The sequence below is a fragment of the Macaca mulatta genome, chromosome 2 (genome assembly GCF_049350105.2).
Source record: "Macaca mulatta isolate MMU2019108-1 chromosome 2, T2T-MMU8v2.0, whole genome shotgun sequence".
NCBI lineage: Eukaryota > Metazoa > Chordata > Mammalia > Primates > Cercopithecidae > Macaca > Macaca mulatta.
Genome location: NC_133407.1, coordinates 37,029,608 through 37,050,508, shown reverse-complemented (window position 1 = coordinate 37,050,508; position 20,901 = coordinate 37,029,608). Strand labels below are relative to the sequence as shown.

The 20,901-nt window shown below is 47.3% G+C and overlaps 1 protein-coding gene across 1 annotated transcript in view; it reads left to right on the top strand.

Moving 5' to 3' along the window:
• SLCO2A1 (solute carrier organic anion transporter family member 2A1) overlaps positions 1–20,901 on the top strand; it is a 97,708-nt gene that overhangs the window by 30,566 nt on the left and 46,241 nt on the right. The window contains exons 2-3 of the mRNA XM_015132120.3: positions 11,934–12,071; positions 17,709–17,871. Coding sequence (XP_014987606.1) covers positions 11,934–12,071; positions 17,709–17,871 — 301 coding nt within the window. The remainder of the gene's footprint in view (positions 1–11,933; positions 12,072–17,708; positions 17,872–20,901) is intronic.

The window sequence follows — 20,901 nt, the reverse complement described above, 5'->3', positions numbered from 1 at the left end:
TGATGACCTTCAAGTGAGATTTTTGTTGAAGTTGAGTATGCTAACCTAAAAAACTGGTCAAGAGATCCTGGTCAGGTCCAATTCAGTCAAGACTTTGTTCAGAGTTCCCTTAACCAGAGTCCCCCAGGCAGTGTTAAAGGTGGAAAGAGAATCCACCTTGCAGTTTGCTTCTCTGTGCCTGTTGTGGTTTCCCGTGGCCTCCACTGAGGACAGATGTGCCAGTCCTCCCAGAGGCTGTTCTCATTAGGCCTCAGAGGGTGCCTTTGCTCAGTCATATTGGGGAACTCTGCCAAACAGTAAGGTCAACTTTGTGGGCAGTAAAGGCTGGTAAGGGGACTCAGGAGAGAAGAAAGGAAAAGAGTTACACTGAGCAGTGAGAGATCTGTTGGAGGTCTGGCTCCTCCAGCCCCCTGCAGCCTCCCCTCCCAGGCAGGGTCTCAGGCCCAGCTCCACAGCCTGGCTACTCCCCTCTTAAGGAACAAGGAAGCTGCAATGGAAATCTATGTGTTTCTTCCTAGATTGTTCTGATTTTTATATCTCCAATGACCCGCAGGACCATGTCTTAGCAAAGGCTTTTTCTAATTCATAATAAAATGAATAATACTAAAGATACCTTTTGTCATTGCTATGAGGAATATCACCAACTTTGACCCCAGGCTGACTATTTTAAATCTCTGAACTTTATCTTGTGCAGGCATTCTTCCTGCGTGGGAAAATACTGGATTTCCTGAATCACTTCTTGAAAGAGTCATTCTCCTTTGGGGCATTGGGCCATGGTTTGGATTCACAGCCACACCCTGCAGAAGGGACAGGAGGGGTGAGCAGGCCGACCGCTGATGGAGGGCTTTTATTCTAGAATGCATTGGACTTGTGCTTTGCTTCCTTCATTTTAGGGGCTGGGGGCAGGGAGAAGGATCCTACTCCGTGCTTCAGCTCTGAGGGTCTTTCAGATGCACTTCCGAGAAGCCAACCTAGAAGCCCTTCCCACCTTCAGATGCCTGCAGTTTTTTGTTTGTTTGTTTGTTTGTTTTTGAGGTGGAGTCTTGCTCTGTCACCCAGGAGTGCATTGGTGCAGTGCAGTGGTGCGATCTTGGCTCACTGCAGCCTCTGCCTCCCAGGTTCAGGCGATTCTCATGCCTCAGCTTCCTTAGTAGCTGGTATTACAGGCCCTTGCCACCACACCTGGCTAATTTTTGTATTTTTAGTGGAGATGGGGTTTTACCATGTTGACAAGGCTGTTCTCGAATTCCTGACCTCAGATGATCTGCCCACTGCAGCCTCTCAAAGTGTTGGGATTACAGGCGTGAGCCACTATGCTTGGCCAGATGCCTGCATGTCTGATGACACTGGGAAGTGGCCAGGAGTCACCCTTCTGAGTTCACTTCTTTATCTTTATTGCATTAGGGCCTCTTGAGCCCCAAGCCTCACCTCCCAGGTGAGGAGAACTGCCAGCCAGGACCAAGAATGAGTTGTGTGAATGGAGACAGTGCAATGGAGCAGTGGAGATGGGCATACACCCAGAGCCAGCACCACCCTCAGACCACCTGCCATCTGTTGGAGACACACCAGCCATTTTGGAAGACTTAGTAAAATAAAGGTGGTATCAAGACTCATGAGTGTAGTGGGAGGAGAGGAAGGATTTGGTATATTTTTTGGTTTGATAGCCTAGTCTACTGACAAGCACATATTTCTTGAAGCCTTTCTCTTTCCCATTGAAAAACTGGGGACAAAATGATTTGTCTGCTAGGTTTAGCACCAGGAAATAGATTGGTTTATGATTCAAGATGGCCGACTGAACACATTTGTCTCCCCTCTTCCCTGACACCTTTATTATAGTGAAACTACTGAAGAAAAAGGAGAAAAATCAATGACAAAAAACTGAAGAAGGAGAGAGACTATGAATTGATGAAAGATTTCAATAATTTTAGCAGGGTGGACAGTGGTTGGGAAGTGTTGATGGATGAAATAGAATGGAGGAAGACAGGTGGTCAACTGCGTGCACGGGGCCTGCAGAAGTAGGGAGCCCGCAGGCTTGGCACAGCCCAGAGAGGCAACAGATTTAGAATTGGCGAATGTGGCAGAAGGAGAAGTGGGATTAAGGGATTAAGATAGAACAGCGCTTTACCCCACAGAAAACACAAGCAACCTTCTCTCCTAGAATTAATGGAACTATCAGACACTGTAAAGGTTTGTGCCCAGGAGGGAAGCCCTTGCTCCTCTGGCTCCCAGTTTGCCTCCCACAAAGTGATCTGATAATAAAGATACTGATAGAACTATTAAAAGTTGGGAGGAGTAGGGAGAAGGGAGCATTGCAAGTATAAGTGTGCTAAATCCTCTTCTATAGTAACAGGCACCATAAAATGGTAAGTCAAGAAACTGCAGAACAAGTGTATTATTTTGAGATGTGTGGATGTCATCAACAGAGAAACTAAAAACTAAAAGCAGAGATGGTTGTTCCCAACCTGCAGTACTGGTGGTGGGCTGGCCTGAGTGCAGAGCGGGGCTTTGTCATTCTAAGCTCTTCCACACTACTTGATATTTTAAACATATGCACGTGTTACACTGATTTAAAAAAAATAAAATGTGGAAAGAAATGTAAATTGATTTTAATTCCATAGGTGGGTTCCAGTTAACTGTGGAATGGGAGGACTGGATGCCTGTCCACTGTTGCTCAAATCCAGGGGGGCTGTCAGTGTGGTTGTGCAGTTATGCTTCTTCCCAAGAGAGGTGTCAGTCTCAGAGGGGTGTTACCACTGGAGGGTCTTGACTATGAGTTGTCCAGGTCCTTGGCATTTTGAACAAAGAATTGACCAAAATGCAGAAACAAAGTACCGAAGGAATGAAACGCAGGCGTGAAGCAGTGAAAGCAGGAATTTATTAAAGCAAGAAAGAACTCCGCAGGGTGAGAGTGGGCCCTAGCAAGTAGCTCAAAGGCCCAGTTACGAAGTTTTCTGGGCTTTAAGTACCCATTTGAGGTTCTTTCCTTTGTCTGGATGAAGAATTTGGCCTGTGACTAATTAAAGGCTGAGGTGAATTGGCATCTTATGTAGATAAAGGGAAGGTCCCTGCTGGGCCTGTTGGCCAATCCAAGGCACTCTCCTTTTCCATCTGAGTTGTGGTGGAAGTGGGAGCGCCGCAAGGAGAGTAGCCTTTGATCCTTTGTTACTCAGAGTAGGGAGATGGGGTTTTCCCTTTTGCTTTAGCTTTAGGAAGTTTGTGTTAATTGGCATTAGACTCCCTGCCCCCAGACCTTGGTGGTTTTTTTTTTTTTTTTTTTTTTGAGGAACTTAGCACAAACTAGCCTTAAGTTCCTTGTCTCCAGACTCTGTTCTCCTGTCTCAGGTGTTCCCACCTGTCTGGTATGCTGTCAGCTCAGCCTAGACAGCAGAGGAGCAGAATGTCCCCTGAGGCCAAATTCACTTTCAGAGGTTGGGAGGGACTAAAGCCAGCAGCACCTGGATGCCCCTCCCTCTTTCAGAGAACTGCAGCATGGCCCTCAGCACCCCGAACTCTCCCTCCCTGCATCCTGTTGTCAATGAAAAGAGTCAAACTCTGGCTCCAAATACATCGCTTCAAATACTTTACAAATGTGAGTGACCATGGCCTGTGACACAGCCCTCAGTAAGTCCTGAGAACGTGTGCCCAAGGTGGTCGGGGTGCAGCTTGGTTTTGTACATTTTAGGGAGACATGAGACTTCGATCAAATACATTCAAGAAATACATTGGTTTGGTCCAGAAAGGCGGCACAACTTGCAGTGGGGGCTTCCAGCCTATAGTTAGATTCAAAAATTTTCTGATTGACAACTGGTTGAGTTTACCTAAAGACCTGAGACCAATAGAAAGGAAAGTCTGGGTAAAGTTAAGATAAAGGATTATGGAGACCCAAGTTCTTATTTGCAGAGGAAGCCTTCAAGTAGTAGGCTTCAGAGGGAATAGGTTGTAAAATGTTTCTTACCAGGCTTAAAGACTGTGTCAATGTCAATGCTGGAGAGAGAGATATAATGAGGCATGTCACGTCACCTCATTATACTCTCACTTCCCATCATGGCCTGAAACAGTGTCTCAGGTTAAGAGTGTCCTGACCAGGAGGAAGTCCATTCAGATGGTTGGGGTGGTGAGGGGGAATACTTAGAATTTTCTTTTTGGTTTATACCTGGTGGGGGTGAGAATAAGGTTTTTCTGTGCTGTTCTTTTCTTCTCCCTTTTCCTTCCTCCTTTCTTCCTTCCTTGGAAGAATTGTTTCATTCAGATTGCCCTGTCAGAGTCCTGTTTGAGAAAGCAGATAGCTGCCATTTAGGGACAGAAGCAGTTGTTTCAAACTGGGAGGTCACCGGCTGTGTATCTCAGTCCAGCCCTGTCTCCTGCCCTGAATGGTTTTCCTCCAACTCCTGGACTCTTTCAGTACATGGAATCACCTCAGAGAAGTCGCATCCTAGTGGATATCGATGAAAAGGGTCAAACTCTGTAAGATATTTGAAGAGATTTATTCTTCAAATATCTTCAAATATGAGTGACCACGGCCCGTGACACAGTCCTCAGGAGGTCCTGAGAACATGTTCCCAAGGTGGTTGAGATGCAGCTTGGTTTTATACATTTTAGGAAGACATGAGACTTCAATCAAATACATTTAAGAAATACATTGGTTTGGTCCAGAAAGGCAGGACAACTCGAGGTGATGGTGGGTGGGGTGGGGGAAGCTTTCCAGTTTATAGGTAGATTTAAAATTTTCTGATTGACATTGGTTGAGTTTATCTAAAGACGTGGGAACAATAGAAAGGAAATGTCTGGGTTGCGATAAGAGGTTGTGGAAACTAGAGTTTTATCAGCCAGATGAAGCCTCCAGGTAGCCGGCTGGCTTCAGAGAGAATAGATTCTACATGTTTCTTGTCAGACTTCAGGTCTGTGTTGATGTTAATGCCAGAGAGGTATAATGAGGCCTGTCTGACCCCCACATCCTGTTGAGACCTGAACCAGTGTTTCAGGTTAAATTTTAAGAGTACTCTGGCTGAGGAGGAAGTCCATTCACAATGGAGATGGGTGGGGGTTTACATGGACATGAGACATCATTTGAATTTTCTAGTTTTCCTTCCCTGGGGTTTGTGTGGAAAACATCGGAGTGGGTTGACAGCACAGTCAGTCATTAAATAGGTAATAACCCTATGGGGATCACACTTCAGACCTTCCGCGGGTGTTGCTATAACCACGGTTAGATGCCACTGTGACCTAAAAATGGTTAGATCATAGTTCCGATGTTTAGTTTGGAAAAGAGAGGCATGAACATGTAGATCAAAAAAGCCATGTCTAGACTGTCCTTTGATGCTTTCTCCTTCCTCCTGAGCTATGGGGGCCTCCCTCCTTGTCCTGTGGCTTATCTGCCATGGTCATCTCACTTACATCACTGAAGCGTGGCTTGGGCCAAGTCCCGCACACCCCCAACTTTACCTTGCATCTCAGTAGCTTTTTAGCCTTTCTTAGCTCTTTGACACAGGTGGTAAAAAGTTCTCTCTTTATTAAAGATCTTCATGGCCACTCCAGTTTCTGCGCTTCCTTCCTCTTTATTTTTGTTAGGATCAGAGAATGAATGAGGCTGTCGTGAGTATGGCCGTGACAGTTAGAAGCCTGAGTGCCTCCTGCCCTCCCTGCCCTGCAAGAATGTTGCTCGTCCTCCGTGGGGTTTCTCTGCCAGCTTCCTTCTATAAGATGTGTCTCAAGTGATGTATTTACCTTAACACACACACAGAGCCCTTGTCAACCTAGATGTTTAGGTTAGCACACACACACAAACCTAGATATTTACCTGGGTTTTGAACCTGTCAAAGTAGGCCTCTTGAATAAACAAAGGTATTCCAATGACATTGCCAATGCTCATAATTAAAAAAAAACAAAACAAAAAAAAAACTGTCGAATTTCCTTCAAAGTCCCAGAACATTATTTTGAATACCTCATGGTTGCAAATCTTTTTTCAAATGAATTTCTTCTTTAGCCAACTTGATTGAGGTATCTAGTTTACATATAATAAAATGCACACACTTTAAATGTTTGTTGAGTTTTGACAAATGTATAAACCTGTATAAATACCACCACAAAATTAAAATGTAGAATGTTTCCATCACAGTGGAAAGTCCCTTCATACATGACTGCAAATCTTATTTTAGTTTGGGTTTAGCCAAGTGAGTAAGTAGGGCAGCTGAACTGACAAATGCTGTTTTGTGCCTTGTAAATTGTGTGGCTTGTAGACTGATCAAAAGCAGCACCAAAGGAGCAATGTATAAATGATTGAAGACAGACCATGGGAACAAATCTGCAGCCTCCCAGAATGGCTACTGTGGTGGATGTATATTCTGGAGCTTGGGCTTATCACTTAGAGTGCTTCACAGACATATTGTTCATTTGACAACAATTGAGCTCCAGTTACGAACTGGGCATCATTTCATGCACTGTGGATTTGTTCTAAAAAACACACATTGTATTTCCACTATGAAGTCTCTATTCTGGTGGGAGAAAATGTCAATAAATGAGAAATAAAATGCATGATGTAATTTGGGGAAGCAATACCTGCCGAGTAAAGAAAAAAGGTGGAGTGAAGAGATAGAAAATGATGGTATATACCATTTTAAAGAAGATGACGCAGCCCATGTAATCCATCTTTATTTTCTTTTCCTTTTGTGAAGAAATTGCAAGACTCAAATTCTACCAAAGGTGTTTTCTAAAAGGCACATGTTATCTTTCCATAAAGTGTATTCTGGAGAGTGCTAGCATCTATTATAAAGTAGTGGTGATGTGTGTGTGTGGATGGGGAGTTACATAGTTAAAGGTGCATGGAAAAGTTGGCTTAAACAACATTAACTAGGTCTTTACTATGGAACTCAGAACCTTTAATATGCTAATGTGATTGCACATATTCATGAGGGAGGACTGTAGCATGTTATGTTTTCCAATTTTTTTTCTCCAGGGAGTTGTTTTGGCCTAGAGCATCTTAAGCAAGTGATGTTCTGTGTAACACATTGTGAGAAATTCTATTCTAGAGTTCTCAGACTATAGGAGAACTGAAAGCAACCGGGAAGTTAAATTACTCGGAGGGCAAGAAGAGGGAGTGGAGGAAGCCTCAAATTACTGAATATCCCTCCAGGATGTGGAGCACTCACCAGGCAGGGTGTGTGCCGGGCAGGTGACAGGGGCCTGCAACATTCTGTGGTGCAAGCCTCGCAACTCAGGTGTTACCATAATTTCCGTTTGCTAATAGGAAAACCTGCTGCTCAAGGAGACCCAGTTGGTAGCCAAAGGTCACACTGTGGCTTACAAAGTCAAGACCTGAACCTAGACCTGTTTGACTCCAAAACTCAAATAATCAAAATCTGTAAAACTTTATTGCCTAAATAATGGGGAAGGGTAGGTTGCAACCCAACTAGCAAACCTTTTCCTACTCCCACCAATGCATCTCCATATACTCTTGAACCCGTGTCCTCCTCGAGGGATACACTTTTGTTTTATCTGCACGGTGTCGAGTGTTCCTTGCTGTGTCTCATGCTGGCCATGTAGGAGGTATATGGTAAGTCTGAGCAGCCAAGGTCATGCTCCCATCACATAAGCTCAGTATATGGGGCCAGATGGTTGTGACCCTGAGTGACCCTGATAGAATCATCCATCAACTTACTTCCCTTTTCCCTGCCTTTTCTCCCTGCCCTTTTCTACCTTGCAGCCATCAGTCTGATCCCTCTCCATATCCACTGGAACTGAGGGGCCCAGATATATACAAACACCTCTGCCAGGGACCCCATGAGGCACCCAGACCTGACAGGGCTTGCAGGGGCCAACAGCTGGTGGCCAGATTGGCTCTGTGAGGGGGTGGGGGATGTGGAAAGGAGCCAGCTCTGGCTGGAGTCTTTCACCCCGTAGCTGGGAGGAGAAAGTGGGGGAGTTTCTGTACTTAGAGGCATGTGTTTCAGGAAAAGATCTGAGACAAATTTCCTCTCCCACCATCCCTATCTTCCCCTCATGAGACAGCTGGGGAAGTTGGTGGTGATTAGTCACTCCTGTTAATTCATTACTAATTTGGATGGGGGAGACTGGTCTTTTCTAAGCCTCATGATCAGAAACTCAAGTGCTCCAAAACTGAACTCATGGTCCTTGATCCCTTGATCTGCTTATACGCTCCTCCTTCTGGACACTGCCCCCATCCCCCCGCCCCCGTTTCCATGCATGCGTGGCTTTGCCCTCTTCCTGGCCCTGAGGCTGGAAACATAGCCCCTTCTCTTCTTTCACGCTGAATCAGTGACAGCCGTGTCAACTCAGCCTTTGCAAGAGCCTCTAATTTGGTGCCTCTCCACAGCCCACTACCCCAGCCAGCCCTCGTCTCTCCCACAGTTGTTATGACAGCCCTCACTCCTCTGCTAGATGCTACTCTTGCCACCAGCCATGTGCCAAGCCTTCAGATGCTTCTGTACAGGAGTTAGCACAGGGTGCTGGGATTTTTAGAAGCCACCTTGAACTAGACACACAACTGAGCCCCATGCTGGGCCCCACGCTGCTCCTGAAGGGCAGGGGAAGTTATTCAGTCAAAGAAGGGGAAGATTGTGAGCAAAGGCACTGACACAGTGCCTCTGGGGAACTCCGAGAGTGTGACCTTGATGTGTTTGAAGGGCAAGGTGGCAGCAGGTGCTACAGCTGTCTAGTGCTGCATACCAGAACGATCCAAAACTTAGTGCTTAAAACAATGGCCACATTTAGGTTGCTGACAAATCTGACAAATCTGCAATCTGTACAGGGCTCTTTGGGGATAGCTCATTTCTGCTTTGCTTGGCATCGAGGGCTGGGGCTGGAATCATCTGAAGGCTGGCACAGTAACATGTCTGGCGGTTGACACTGGCTGAAGACCAAAATCTGAACCGGAGTTATCAGTGAAACATTAACATGTGGCCTCACCATCAGCAAGGAAGACTGGGCTTCCCTACAGTGTAATGTCAGGGTACTCAGGGTCCCAGGGGAGAAAGAGCCAGCCAGATTCTTTGTCCACTTTTAGGACCAGCCTCGGAAGTCACATAGCATCACTTCTCTTCATTAGAAGCAAGGGGCTAAGATTGGCCCATATTCAGAGGGAGAGAACACAGACCCCACCCCTCGAGGGAGTGTCACTGTAAGAGGTGTATGTGGATGGCAGAGATTGGTATGGCCATCTTGGCAAAATACGATCAGTCTCAGCAGAAAATATGGAGGCAGGCTGGGTCCAGGACTGTAGCATCTTGGCTATCACTCCTAGAGTGTTGGTTTTTACCTTACAGAAAGTGGGGCGCCAGTGAGAGAGACTAATTCAGGCGTGACCTGCTAAAGTTTGTGCTGGAGAAAGCTCCCTCTGGGGTGGTGTGGTGGAAGATTTGAGAGGGGTAGGCAGGGGACCTGTGAGAGGCTGTTGCGGTGATCTGAGGAGGGATGGTGAGGGCTTGAGTCAAGGCTTACACCTGGAGAAGAGGCAGGGCTCCAACGTGGGAGACACCAAGAAGAGACCACGGGGCTCAGGGAGGGGGCAAACGCCAGAGGGTGAGGAGGAGGGACATCAAGAAGGAGTATTGGTTTCTGGCTTGGGAAACTGAGTGAAGGTGATGGGGAATGAAGGAAAAAGGGGAGCAGTTTATGGGGGAAGATGATGAGTCCTATTTGGGAAATTATTGGTTTGAGGGACCTACAAGTGTCCAGGCAGATACATCCATACATCCAGCAGACAGTGGGGTGGACCTGCATGTAAAACTCTGGGGAAAGTTCTGGGTGAAGACCTGAGACTGGAGGCCATCATCCTATGGCAAATGGGATTGCCTATGAGCGGGTGCAGAATGGATTGTGTCCAGAGAAGGGGTCTAGAGGCAGGCTTTGGGGGCATTACTCTTTAGGGAGTGGTTAGAGGAGGAGGATCTGGCAAGGCATCTGAAGTCAAATTGTCTCTTTCCTAGGTCTGGCCTGGACCAGGGAACAATCTGGGTTCGAGTGAGCTTTGGTGCCCTGTTTCCATGGAAAATGACAGGATGTTGACAAATCCCATCCCTATCACTGTCACTGTCTTGTGCTGCTTTCCTATAACTTATAACCTATATTGTGGCTCTTGTCTTTCCTTCAACCTTATAGTGGCAATTCCTATGGATTAGGGAATTTCTATGATTGTTTTTCTTTTTTTTTTTCTTTTTTTTTTTTTTTGTTTTTTTTTTTTTTTGAGACGGAGTCTCGCTCTGTCACCCTTTTTTTTTTGAGACGGAGTCTCGCTGTGTCGCCCAGGATGGAGTGCAGTGGCACAATCTCAGCTCACTGCAACATCCACCTCCAGGATTCAAGAGATTCTCCTGCCTCAGCCTCCTGAGTAGCTGGGATTACAAGCATGTGCCACCACACCCAGTTAATTTTTGTATTTTTAGTAGTGACGGGGTTTCACCACGTTGGTCAGGCTGGTCTTGAACTCCTGACCTCATAATCTGCCCACTTCGGCCTCCCAAATTGCTGGGATTACAGGCGTGAGCCACCACGCCCGGCCTTGCTTTTCTTTTTCTAATCTTTCACATCTTACCCTTTACACAGATGGTCAGAGCCAGAAAAAGTCCTCTAGCCCACTGCCTGGAAACCATGTTGCCCCCCAGACTCTGCTGGTAGAAGTTTCCCAAATAACGAATTTGTGGCTTCACTCCTGGTGATTTTGATTCAGTAGGTCTGAGCTTGGGCCTAGCCTCTGTATTTCAAAGGCACTCCCACCTCCTCATCCGTGTGATTTTGAATCAAAGCTGAGTTATGAACCATTGACTTAGCCCAGTTACCTCACGGTTGGGAAAACCCAGGGCACAGAGTGGGGGAAAGCACACCCAACCCCAAATTGTTCCCTGGTCCAGGTCAGAGCTAGGAAAGAGGCAATTTGACCTCTGATGCCTCTCCAGATCCTCCTCCTCTGACCATTCCCTAAAGACTAATGCCCTCCAAACTCTGTCTCTAGACAGAGACAAGACCCTTTCTGGCTAAGCTTTCTCTGTTGAGTGAGAGGCAGATCCAGACCTGGTCCACACTAAGCATCAGGTGACTAGCACAACAGCTGAGAACCTGGGGGAGCCCAGAGCTCAGCCTGCAGCCAAATGGGGACATCATGAAACCCTTCTCCTACCCTCCCTGATGTGTTATCTGTCCCCATCCACCATGGAACTCACATTTACTCAGTACCCCGGGACCAGGTATGAGGCCAGGCGAGATATGGAGATAAATGGCCTCAGTCCCTTCCTTGGGGCCTTGATCATCCATTGAGCAGGCAGCAAGCACAATCAGTCACAGACATTCCTGATGAGAGGCCAAGATAGTCCTGATAAGAGATGATGACATGGACGGGGACATTCATTCAAACCAGGTGCTTTGGGGATTGCGTTATGGTGCCTTACTGGAGGCATTAGAGGTGGGCCTTGGAGGACAGGTGTCGAGAATGGAAGACAAGTCAAGAGAGATGGATCCACATGACTCAGGCTTGTTCATCTCCCAAGAGCGGTCTGAATTGGGTGGGGAGTGGCCTTCAGCCCTCACAGGGCACAGCAGGAGGGCAAACGTGCAGCCTGGGGAGCACTGTGGTACTGTTGGGGAATAATCCAAGATGCTCAGCTGAGCAGTTAGGCCCTTCCCTTGGGGATGAGTCCCCAACCCTGTCATATCTTCAACACCCTGTGGTTTCACTGGGCCACATATCACAACAGTGATGAGAATGCAGTAATAACAGGAATGGCTAGCACTTTTGGAATGCTTCCTGCAGGGTGCAACACAATGTTGCAATGGTGACATTTCATCCTGGAGACCCTGGGAAGTGAGTGCTCCTAGATAACAGGCGAGGAAACAGAGGTCAGCCTGCTGGGGTCCCTAACAGATAGCTGGGAGGGCACCAAGGCTTGTCGTCCAGAGACCTCATGTGCCCATCACTCTTCCCCCAGGTGTTTGTGCTCTGCCAAGGCCTCCTGCAGCTCTGCCAACTCCTGTACAGCGCCTACTTCAAGAGCAGCCTTACCACCATTGAGAAGCGCTTTGGGCTCTCCAGTTCTTCATCGGGTCTCATTTCCAGCCTGAATGAGGTAAGCAGGAGGTTCTGGTCCATCAGACCCCACTTGTGTACCACTCTGACCGCAGGATCCAGGAGAAGCAGAGGAACAGGGGACTGAGATGTGCACATAGGTGCAATATCTCTTTCTGCCGGGTAACAGCAAATGAAACAGCAAAGATCCAGTGGGTGCAGTAAGAGCAGCCAGATTTCCTGAGGCCTGACTTGTGCCAGGTACTGAGCTGAGAGCCTCCCACGCCCGACCTGGGGGCCTCTTCATGGCAGCCTTGCCAGCAGGTATTCTGTTCAGATAAGGATACTGAGGCTCAGGAGTACAAGTGGCTTGCTCCAGGTGTGCAGGGCTGTCTGCCCTCAAACTGTGCTTCTAACTGAGTTCTGTGCACTCTGCCAGCCTGTGGGGCCCCTGCTCCATATGTAGTCCAGGGAGGATAAGCTCCAGGCATTCAGGTGGGTCAGCAGCCCTGGGCCCAGGCGTCTCCTGTCTTATGAGGGCCACAAGAGCCAGAGCTCTTAATGGCCTTGACTCCCAGAGGAGATCAGAGCTCTATGGCCTCCTCGCATTTCCCGCCATCCCTCAGTGACTGCATATTAAAGTTAGAGGAAGACAGGGTGGGCTGAGAAGCCAGAGGAGGTAAGAGGTCAGAGGGCAGGGCCTGCCAGGAGCCACTGGAAGCTGGGGAGAGAGAGTGAGTGGAGGCAGCAGAACCCCTTCATCCTGTCTCCACAGCCTAGAGACAGGGCTCCTGGGCTGTCTTCCATCTTCTCCCCAGGGCCACTCTTCCTGGATGGAGGCAGGCAATGGTCCCTTCCCCAGAGCCGGTTGCTCCTCTGGAGCGTCATGAGGTCTTCCCTTGACTTAGTGAAATTCAAGTCGTTGCCGTCACTTAGAGCCTGCGCCTCTGTCCCGTGGCAGCTTCTGGCCGAAACAGAACTGTAAAAGAAGGCAGATATCTCCTCTCCCCAGCCTTCTCCTGCTGGAACAAGGCTTTCTCTTTCACCCCTCCCCGTTCCTTGATGGTTCACATAGCAGTGACCCCAGGACCACTTTCCTGTGCCAGTCCCTTCTACAGTCCTAGCAGGGAGGTGCTCTTCACAGTCACGTTTCTCAGACAAGGAACCCTGCATCAGAAAGCCTGAGTACTCCACCCAGGTCAGCCCCGTCATGTGCGTGGTGCAGCCAGGGTCTGAGCCCAGGGCTGTCTGAGGGCTGCATGCTAAGGCCTCCTCTGTGAATCCCTGTCTTCTCTACCGCACCTCCAGTCTCTTGCTCACAAGCACTGCTCCAGCCAGTCTCAACCTCCACACACGTTGCTGGAATCTTCACTGGTGTCCCTCACTTCATGGCCCCCCCGACCATGGGCTCTTTCCTCACACATATGACATGCATGCACATATACACGCACAGTCCTGCAGCCTGTCTAAGTCATCCCTGCTGGCCTGAGACCTCCTCCTCTGAGCTTCCAGGCCCATATGTGTGCCTTCCCTGCTTTCTGTGCCAGGTGTGTGTCTGTGTACCAGTCTGCGTGTGGGCCTGTGTCTCTGTGTGTCTGCTTGTATTGCTATCCTGAGCTTCCTAGTGATGCCTGGTGACTAGGTCTGCCTGACTGTGTGGTTGCCTCCTCCTCCAGGACAGCACCCTGGTGTCCCTGCCCTGCGTTCACACAGAATGACCCTCATCGATGTTGATCTGTGACTTTGGCAATGCCGCTGGCACATGTTGTCCTCACTCATGATGGACATCAGGAAAAACAAATGTCCGACATTTGCGTCACTACGGTGCTGTTCCGTGGCCCTGGCAGGCATCACTAATTACCCATGTCCCTTTCCTGCTGAGTTCATGCACAGCCTCAGAATCCTTCTCAACACAGTATTCTGAGCCCTGCTACTAATCAGAGTCAGAGCTGGCATATGAGGCGAATATTCTCTTTCACCTCAGCCCAGGTGGTAGCCAAATCTGTGATCTCCCATGGTTAAATTTTCGTTAAATGTTGACCCTATGCTTGGAACAAAAATGTGGGCCCAGAAACAATTGGATTCCTCAATGGGCTGGGAGTAGCTAGTTAGGACTTGTAGCAGGATCTGCTTAAGACAGGAGGTTGATTAGGCAATGAAAGAGCTTACTATTTTCCCAGGGATGGAGTTCAATCAAAAAATAAAAATAATTCACCCAGTAACACCTTTCCGAGTCTCAGATGAACTTTTCAAGAATCTGACTTCAGCTCATGCCTGTGGGCGTGATTTGAAGCAAATATCATCAGATAGTTCATTCCCCTGACCTTATAACCCTCTGTGTGTGTGTGTATCTGTGTCTGTGTATGTTTGAGTATTTATGTGCAACTCCGTATGTGTCTGCCTGTGTATAGTATATGTGTGAAGCCTAGGGGGATGTGAGAAGAGAGCCTGGCCTGGTGCAAGGGGAGGGTGAGGCTATCTGGGTCATGGAGTGTGCAGCGAACCTCCAGGAAGCATGAACCTGCAGTCTGCAGCTCCCAGTCTCAGAGAGCCTTCTGTGGGCCCAGGAGTTGATGTGAAGCCTTTGACGGGCTGGGCGTAGAAGGCCAGCAGCAGGAGGAGGAACTTAGTTAATAAGAGAAGACATGGAGCAACTTGGCTTGAAGCAGCAGCTTCTCTTGCCCACTATGAAAGGCCAGTGCTGAGCCCTAGAGGCTCCCTACCCTTCATGCCGCCCACCAGTGACCCCTACTCCCCTTTGGTTTGAGACGTTGAAGGGCAGGGGCATGTCACAGTGGGCATTGTAATAGCTTTCAAAGAGTCTCACAGCAAGTCCATGGTAGTATTTCAGGGGTTGCTCCAGGGCTGAGGAGACTGAGGTCTTGAGGCCCTCTTCTCAGCCAGAACAGCTGCCTTTGGGGGGTTTGTTTTATATTAGGGAAAAACAGTTTTTTCAAAGGGACTCTGTGGCTGAAGAAAAGTTTGAGAACAAGGTCTTAAGCCGGCATTAGCCATAACACCTGTGGAGGTTCAGCTTCCCACAGAGAAACAAGTGCAGGCCCCTAGAGAGTGTGGAAGAGCTTCTCCTCTGTCCCTCCTCCCTGAGAGCCCCTTTGGGGTCCTCCACCCACCCTCACCCAAGCCTTCCAAAGTCAGCCACAGTCAGCATAGCTGATATGATCTGGCATTTACAATCATTTTATGAAAAGCAATAGGGAAATAAGAAGGAAATAAACAAAATCTAGGAAGCAGAAGAATCAAACTCTCTTTCCAGGTGTGGGCTTCAGGATGTCCTAGATCCACCTTTGGCAGGGGCTGCCCCTCACACACCTTCACACCCCCTTTCTCTGTAGATCATAAACCATCTCACTCTTGGCCATGCCGGACGGGTCTCCCGGGCAACTATGTCCTCCTCCCGAAAATGTCTACCATTTACTCATTCATTCATTTCTTCAACAATATTTAACGAGCACCAAGTATATATTAGGCACTGTTAGGTGCTGGGGAAACAGGAATGAACAGACAAAAATCTCTGCTAATATATCATTCTAAGGATAAATATAATATTTATGGAAATAAAACATACTGTCGATCAGGTTATGATGAGTGCAATGAAGACAGAGAAAGTCACGGATGGGAAAAGGTACACGGTGCCACAGTGGTGGGGATGTGGGTGTATTTTAAATGAAGAGGTCAGAGAAAGGCCTTCATGAGATGATTCAATCTGAGCAGAGGCCTGAATCTGGTTGATAAGAACTGAGTCCTAAGGACCTAAAGTCAGAAGGAGCAGCAATAACCAAAGGGGGCTGGGGGAATGCCTTTGTTCTTTGGTGTGGCCAAAGAACAGCTGGGGGCAGTGTGGCTGGATGGAGGGAGGGAGAGGAGCAGAAGAGCGCAGACCTGAGAGGTGACTGGGGACAGGCTGTGTAGGGCTCAGGAGGCTCTGGGACAGCCTTTGCCTTTTAACACTGGAGGGTTTGAGCTGAGGGAACATGGTCTGATACTTCAGCAGGACCCCTCTGGCTGCTGGGTGGAGAATGAACAGTAGCAGGACATGGATGGAGGCAGGGTCCCATTAGGAGGCTGCCACAGTAATTCAGACAGGATTGGAGGTTGAGGAGTCACTGGTTTCCAGGTGGCTATGGAAGGTCCTGCCAAGGGGATTTGCTGATGGATTACATATGAGTGTGAGAGAAGTCAAGATGATGTTCGAGTGTTTTGTGTGAGCCACTGGGAGGATGGAGGTGCCATTTACTGAGACAAGGAGGACGAGGACAGGGGACTGGAGTTTTAGAGGGAGGAAGAGGAGTGAGAGTTTAGATGAACTGAGACTATGGGACTTAGAAGCACACACAGAGCATAAATAGACATGGAACTGGACACTTACGGGCAGAGCTCTGGCCCCAATGTTGAGAGTCCAGGCAGATAAAGAGGAATAAGCCAAGAAGACCAAGAAGGAGCAGACAGGAGAAGGGAAGCAGGAGAAGATGGTGTCATGGGAACTCTGAAGGAAGTGTTTCAGGAAAAAAGAAATGGTCAACTGAGTCAAATGGAACTGAGCATTGACCAGTACATTTGCCAATGAGGCCACTGGCGACCTTAGTGACAGCCGTGTTCTGAGGCTCTAGCCTCTGTTTCCTGACACAGCAGCACCTGTTTCTCCAGCCAGGAGGAAACTGGGGTGTAACAAGACAGGGCTATGGCTGCAGATTTACAGAACTCCTCCAGTCCAGGTGAACTGTGCTCTGAGGAGAGGACCATCTTTGGTGGAGACGTGGTCAGAAGGCCTGGCAACATCCCCTTACCATTGAAGACCTTACTCTCCATGCTGGAGCCTTCAGTTCCCTTTCCTGGTTCTGGTGGGGCTCAGAGAGCACATCTTCCAGGGAGCACCAGAAGCATGGAGTTACCCATATTTCCAGCTGGAAGGGCCTTGGGGTCCTCTAGTTCTTATCCTTCATTTCACAGAATTGAAAACAAACCAAGGCAGGGGAAGGGGCAGGATAGTAGCAGAACTGCTTGGGCAGAAACCCTGTTCTCCAAGAGGTGACAGACAACTCTAGTTAAGCCTTGGTGTTTTAGAGTCAGGCAAGACTGGTTCAAGCCACTCCCTAACCTCATGGTCATGGGCATGTTACTTAATATTCGGAGCCCCAGTTTTGTCAGGTAAAATGAGAATTGTTTCATGATTAAATGAGATAAGCATGTTGCTCGCTTGTTATTCTGGCCACCAAGCCAGGGTCCTTGGGTCCTTTCATCTGTACCTAATTAAACCTGGGATTTTGCACTAAACTTTAGGTACAAACTCTCAAGTTTAATTAGGGGACATGTTTTATTCCTAGGAGCCAGGCAGGATTGGAGGTTTCTTTGGCTTTTTCCCAAAAAGGTTTGATTCTAAGATGGTTAAAGTTTAGGTTTTGAGCTTTTCATAATCTTCAGATACTTCTTTTGGTCTGGTCTAGAAGATGGAGACCCAGAAGGGTTTCTGATAACAGAGGGAAAACCAAAATTGCTTATGCTTGCCCCCTTGTGAAGCTCTCTGGGAAAAGCTGACATTGTAACTCTGCCTGGGCCCCAGCTGACACTGGGCAGCCCCCTCCCTCTCCAGTTTTCCTGGATAAGATATGGTCAGGTCTTCTCTGTGGGTGGGTGAGGACAGGGCCTCTTGTCTCACTCAGCCTTTCTGCTCTCTTCTCAGATCAGCAATGCCATCCTCATCATCTTTGTCAGCTACTTTGGCAGCCGGGTGCACCGTCCACGTCTGATTGGCATCGGGGGTCTCTTCCTGGCTGCAGGTGCCTTCATCCTCACCCTCCCACACTTCCTCTCCGAGCCCTACCAGTACACCTTGGCCAGCACTGGTGAGTGGCCTCCAACCCCTGCCTCAAGGGAGGAAGGGATGGGTGAACATCTCACAAAATTAGTGGGGATACTCCTAGGGCAGTGGATACCACTCCAGGAAGAGGACATATGAAGCTCAGAATATACTGAAGTATGTAGAGCTATGGAGCAGCTGAACTCTGGTTTGTGTAGGAAAGTGTGCAGTGCATGGCTCACCTCCTGCTGTGATTCCCTGTGCTTTATGCCGGGAGTGACCCAAGCTCTACCTCCCTGGGGACACTGTGAGCAGTTTCTGCAATGGGGCTTGGCAGGAGGAGGGTCAAAGCATTAATCATTATGAAGTCTGTGGATTTTGTCTACTTTTAATTGTAGCACTTTGTGACATTTGTACATTCTTCTGTCCTTAGGTGACAGTGCACTTGTACAATGATCTCATTTGATCATATTTACTATGTTGAGTTTGCCAATCCATGAACATAGGGTGCCCACTATTACCCTTATATTTAACATTGACGTATGATATAAAAACCACTAAAGTTCATGAATGTCTCTATTCTCCAAGAGCACAAAATAAGGATCCTAGATGCTTTTTTGCCCACCATCCTCTCTCATTTTCCACTTATCATTGACCCATATTTTTGTTCTACCTGTCTTTAACCTCCCCACAGTGGTCATTATTATAAATTGTTACTATTCTGTTATTTATAAATAAGTGAGTGGTTATTTATGTACTTACAAGTTTACTGGTTTCTTTGTTCACCATTGATTGCTTCTTGCATTTCACCCATGCTGTTGATTATTTTTTTTTCTTGAAGGATATCCTTTAGTGTTACTTTCAGTAGGCCTATGAGTAAGAAAATCTCTAAGTCTTTGTCTAAAAATACCTCTATTTTACCCTTGCTCTTGAATTACAGTTTAGCTACAAACAAGATTTTAAATCAATAGTTATTTCTTCTCAACACTTTGAAGGTACCATGGCTCTTTCTTCTGGTGTTGGGACTTTTCCATTAGTCTAATTGTCATAACTTCTTAGGTATCCTGTTTTTTCTCTAGTTCTATTTAATGTTTGTTCTTTTCTTTTCTTTGTTGTTCTGTATGTCTACCATAAGGTATCTGAGTATGGCTTAATTTTCACTTATCTGTTAGAAAGTTTGATATGCTATTTCTTTTGAAAATTAGAGTTTTTCTTTAATTTTGAAAAATTTTCAGCCAAAAACATTCCTGATATTGCACACCCCTATTTTCTTCATCCTTTTTTCTAGAACTCCTTTTACATATGGCTTCACATTTTCATTTCTGGCCTCCTTGTCTCTTAACCTGTCTTTCATAGTTTTCAGGGCTTTATGCTGCATCCTGGGTGATTTCCTTAAAGTACAACTTTCTGTTTACTTAGTCTCTCTCCAGCTTTGTTCATTGGTGTCAGACCCATTTTTGACATTATAAATTTTAATGGCACTACATATTTTGCTAATTCCTAAAGGTCTTGTAATAGATGTTCAAATCTCTCTGCCCTATTGACACAGTCTATTGGTGTTTCCTTATGATTTCTTTTGTATTGTTATTGATATCTTCAATTATTTTAAATATATTTATATTATACTCTTTTTCAGATCATTCTGTTAGCTCAAGTTTTAAGAATGTTAATTCTCCCATTGTTTTATGTCTGCTTGCTCTTGTTCATGGTGGATTACCTCCTTATGTTTGACCATGAGCCATTTGCAGGGGCTTTTTTTCCCTGTAGAAATTGTATGTGGACTAGGGTTAGGAAATAGCCCTACAGAGTGGTTTGGCATTTACATTTACTCAGCACCCAGGACAATCACTGCTTTGGAACTAATTTTATGTTAATGTGTTGACTTAGGATGAATTTGCACTTGTTTTAAGGACTGTGGAAAGTGGCTGTGGTTTTGTGATGCACATTGGTGAGAGGACTAGTTCATATATGCTCACCCTTAGTCCACTTTATTGGAGTTGAAGTTAAATGAGCCACTCAGGGAGGTGCTGAGGGAATAATTGATTCTGGTTTGCTTAGAAAACAGGCTATTTTTTTCAATCAGATATGTAGACCAGGTTCAAGAGATGAACCACTTAGAATAATAGAGGGCATCCCTTAAGATTGTGAGGCCAATGATGGAGAGAACGAAGTGCCTGGGACAGGAAAAGAATAGGGCAAGAACGGGGGTGTCTAATGATGAAATGTCTCCTGGGTTCTGGTCATGGAACTCTTTCCCCCACCTCTTTATAAATCGCCAGTGAACTGGTCATTTCTCATAAATGTATGGACTCCGTGGGGCTGAATCCTGCTTCAAGTGGGCAGAGGATGAGGACAGATCTGAGCCCCAGAGTCCTGCCATACACTTTCTACCCCTTGGTCTAATGAGAGCTTGAGACCAGCTCTGAAGCGAGTCAGGAGTTGCTGGCCATCTTCTTGGAGAGCAATGTGGCCAGGCTGGCTGCACTGTCTTCTTTCCAGAGCCACAATCCCTGCCCTTCCTCATCACGTGAAGACTGGGATAATGAAATCAGCAAGGGAGCCTGGGGCACTGGGGCCAGGCTGAGGGGAGGGCCTCCTGCCAGGCGCCACACATCGTGGCCTGCTCAGCCTGGCAAGTCGGCTCCCGCAGCCTGGGCCCACATCCCAGTGGCATTTGCCTCACACTGAGCAGCCACGGGAGACTGGTTAGGATGGCTTCATTCTGCTCCTTGTTAGGAATAATCAGTGAGTTTGGGTTCAACCCACCATGACCCTCTCAGCTCAGAAGGAAACACTGTGCCGTTCCAGCCTTGACCTCAGTGCTCTAAGCCAAAATCTTCTGATAGAGGACAGAAGTGCTCTGAAAAGACTACAGCTTGCCTCTCAGAGCTTCAGGGGGGCACCATAGGCCAGAAGAGTGGGCTATTTTGTAGTTTTTGTTCATTGCTGCAAATTCTAATTGCAACAATAGGGCACAGCAGTCTCCCTCAGTCTGGCTGGGATAGAAGCAGATGCTGGAAGTACTCAGAGCTGAGCTACCTTCAGGCATCTTCTTGGTGCCAGGGGGTGGGATGAG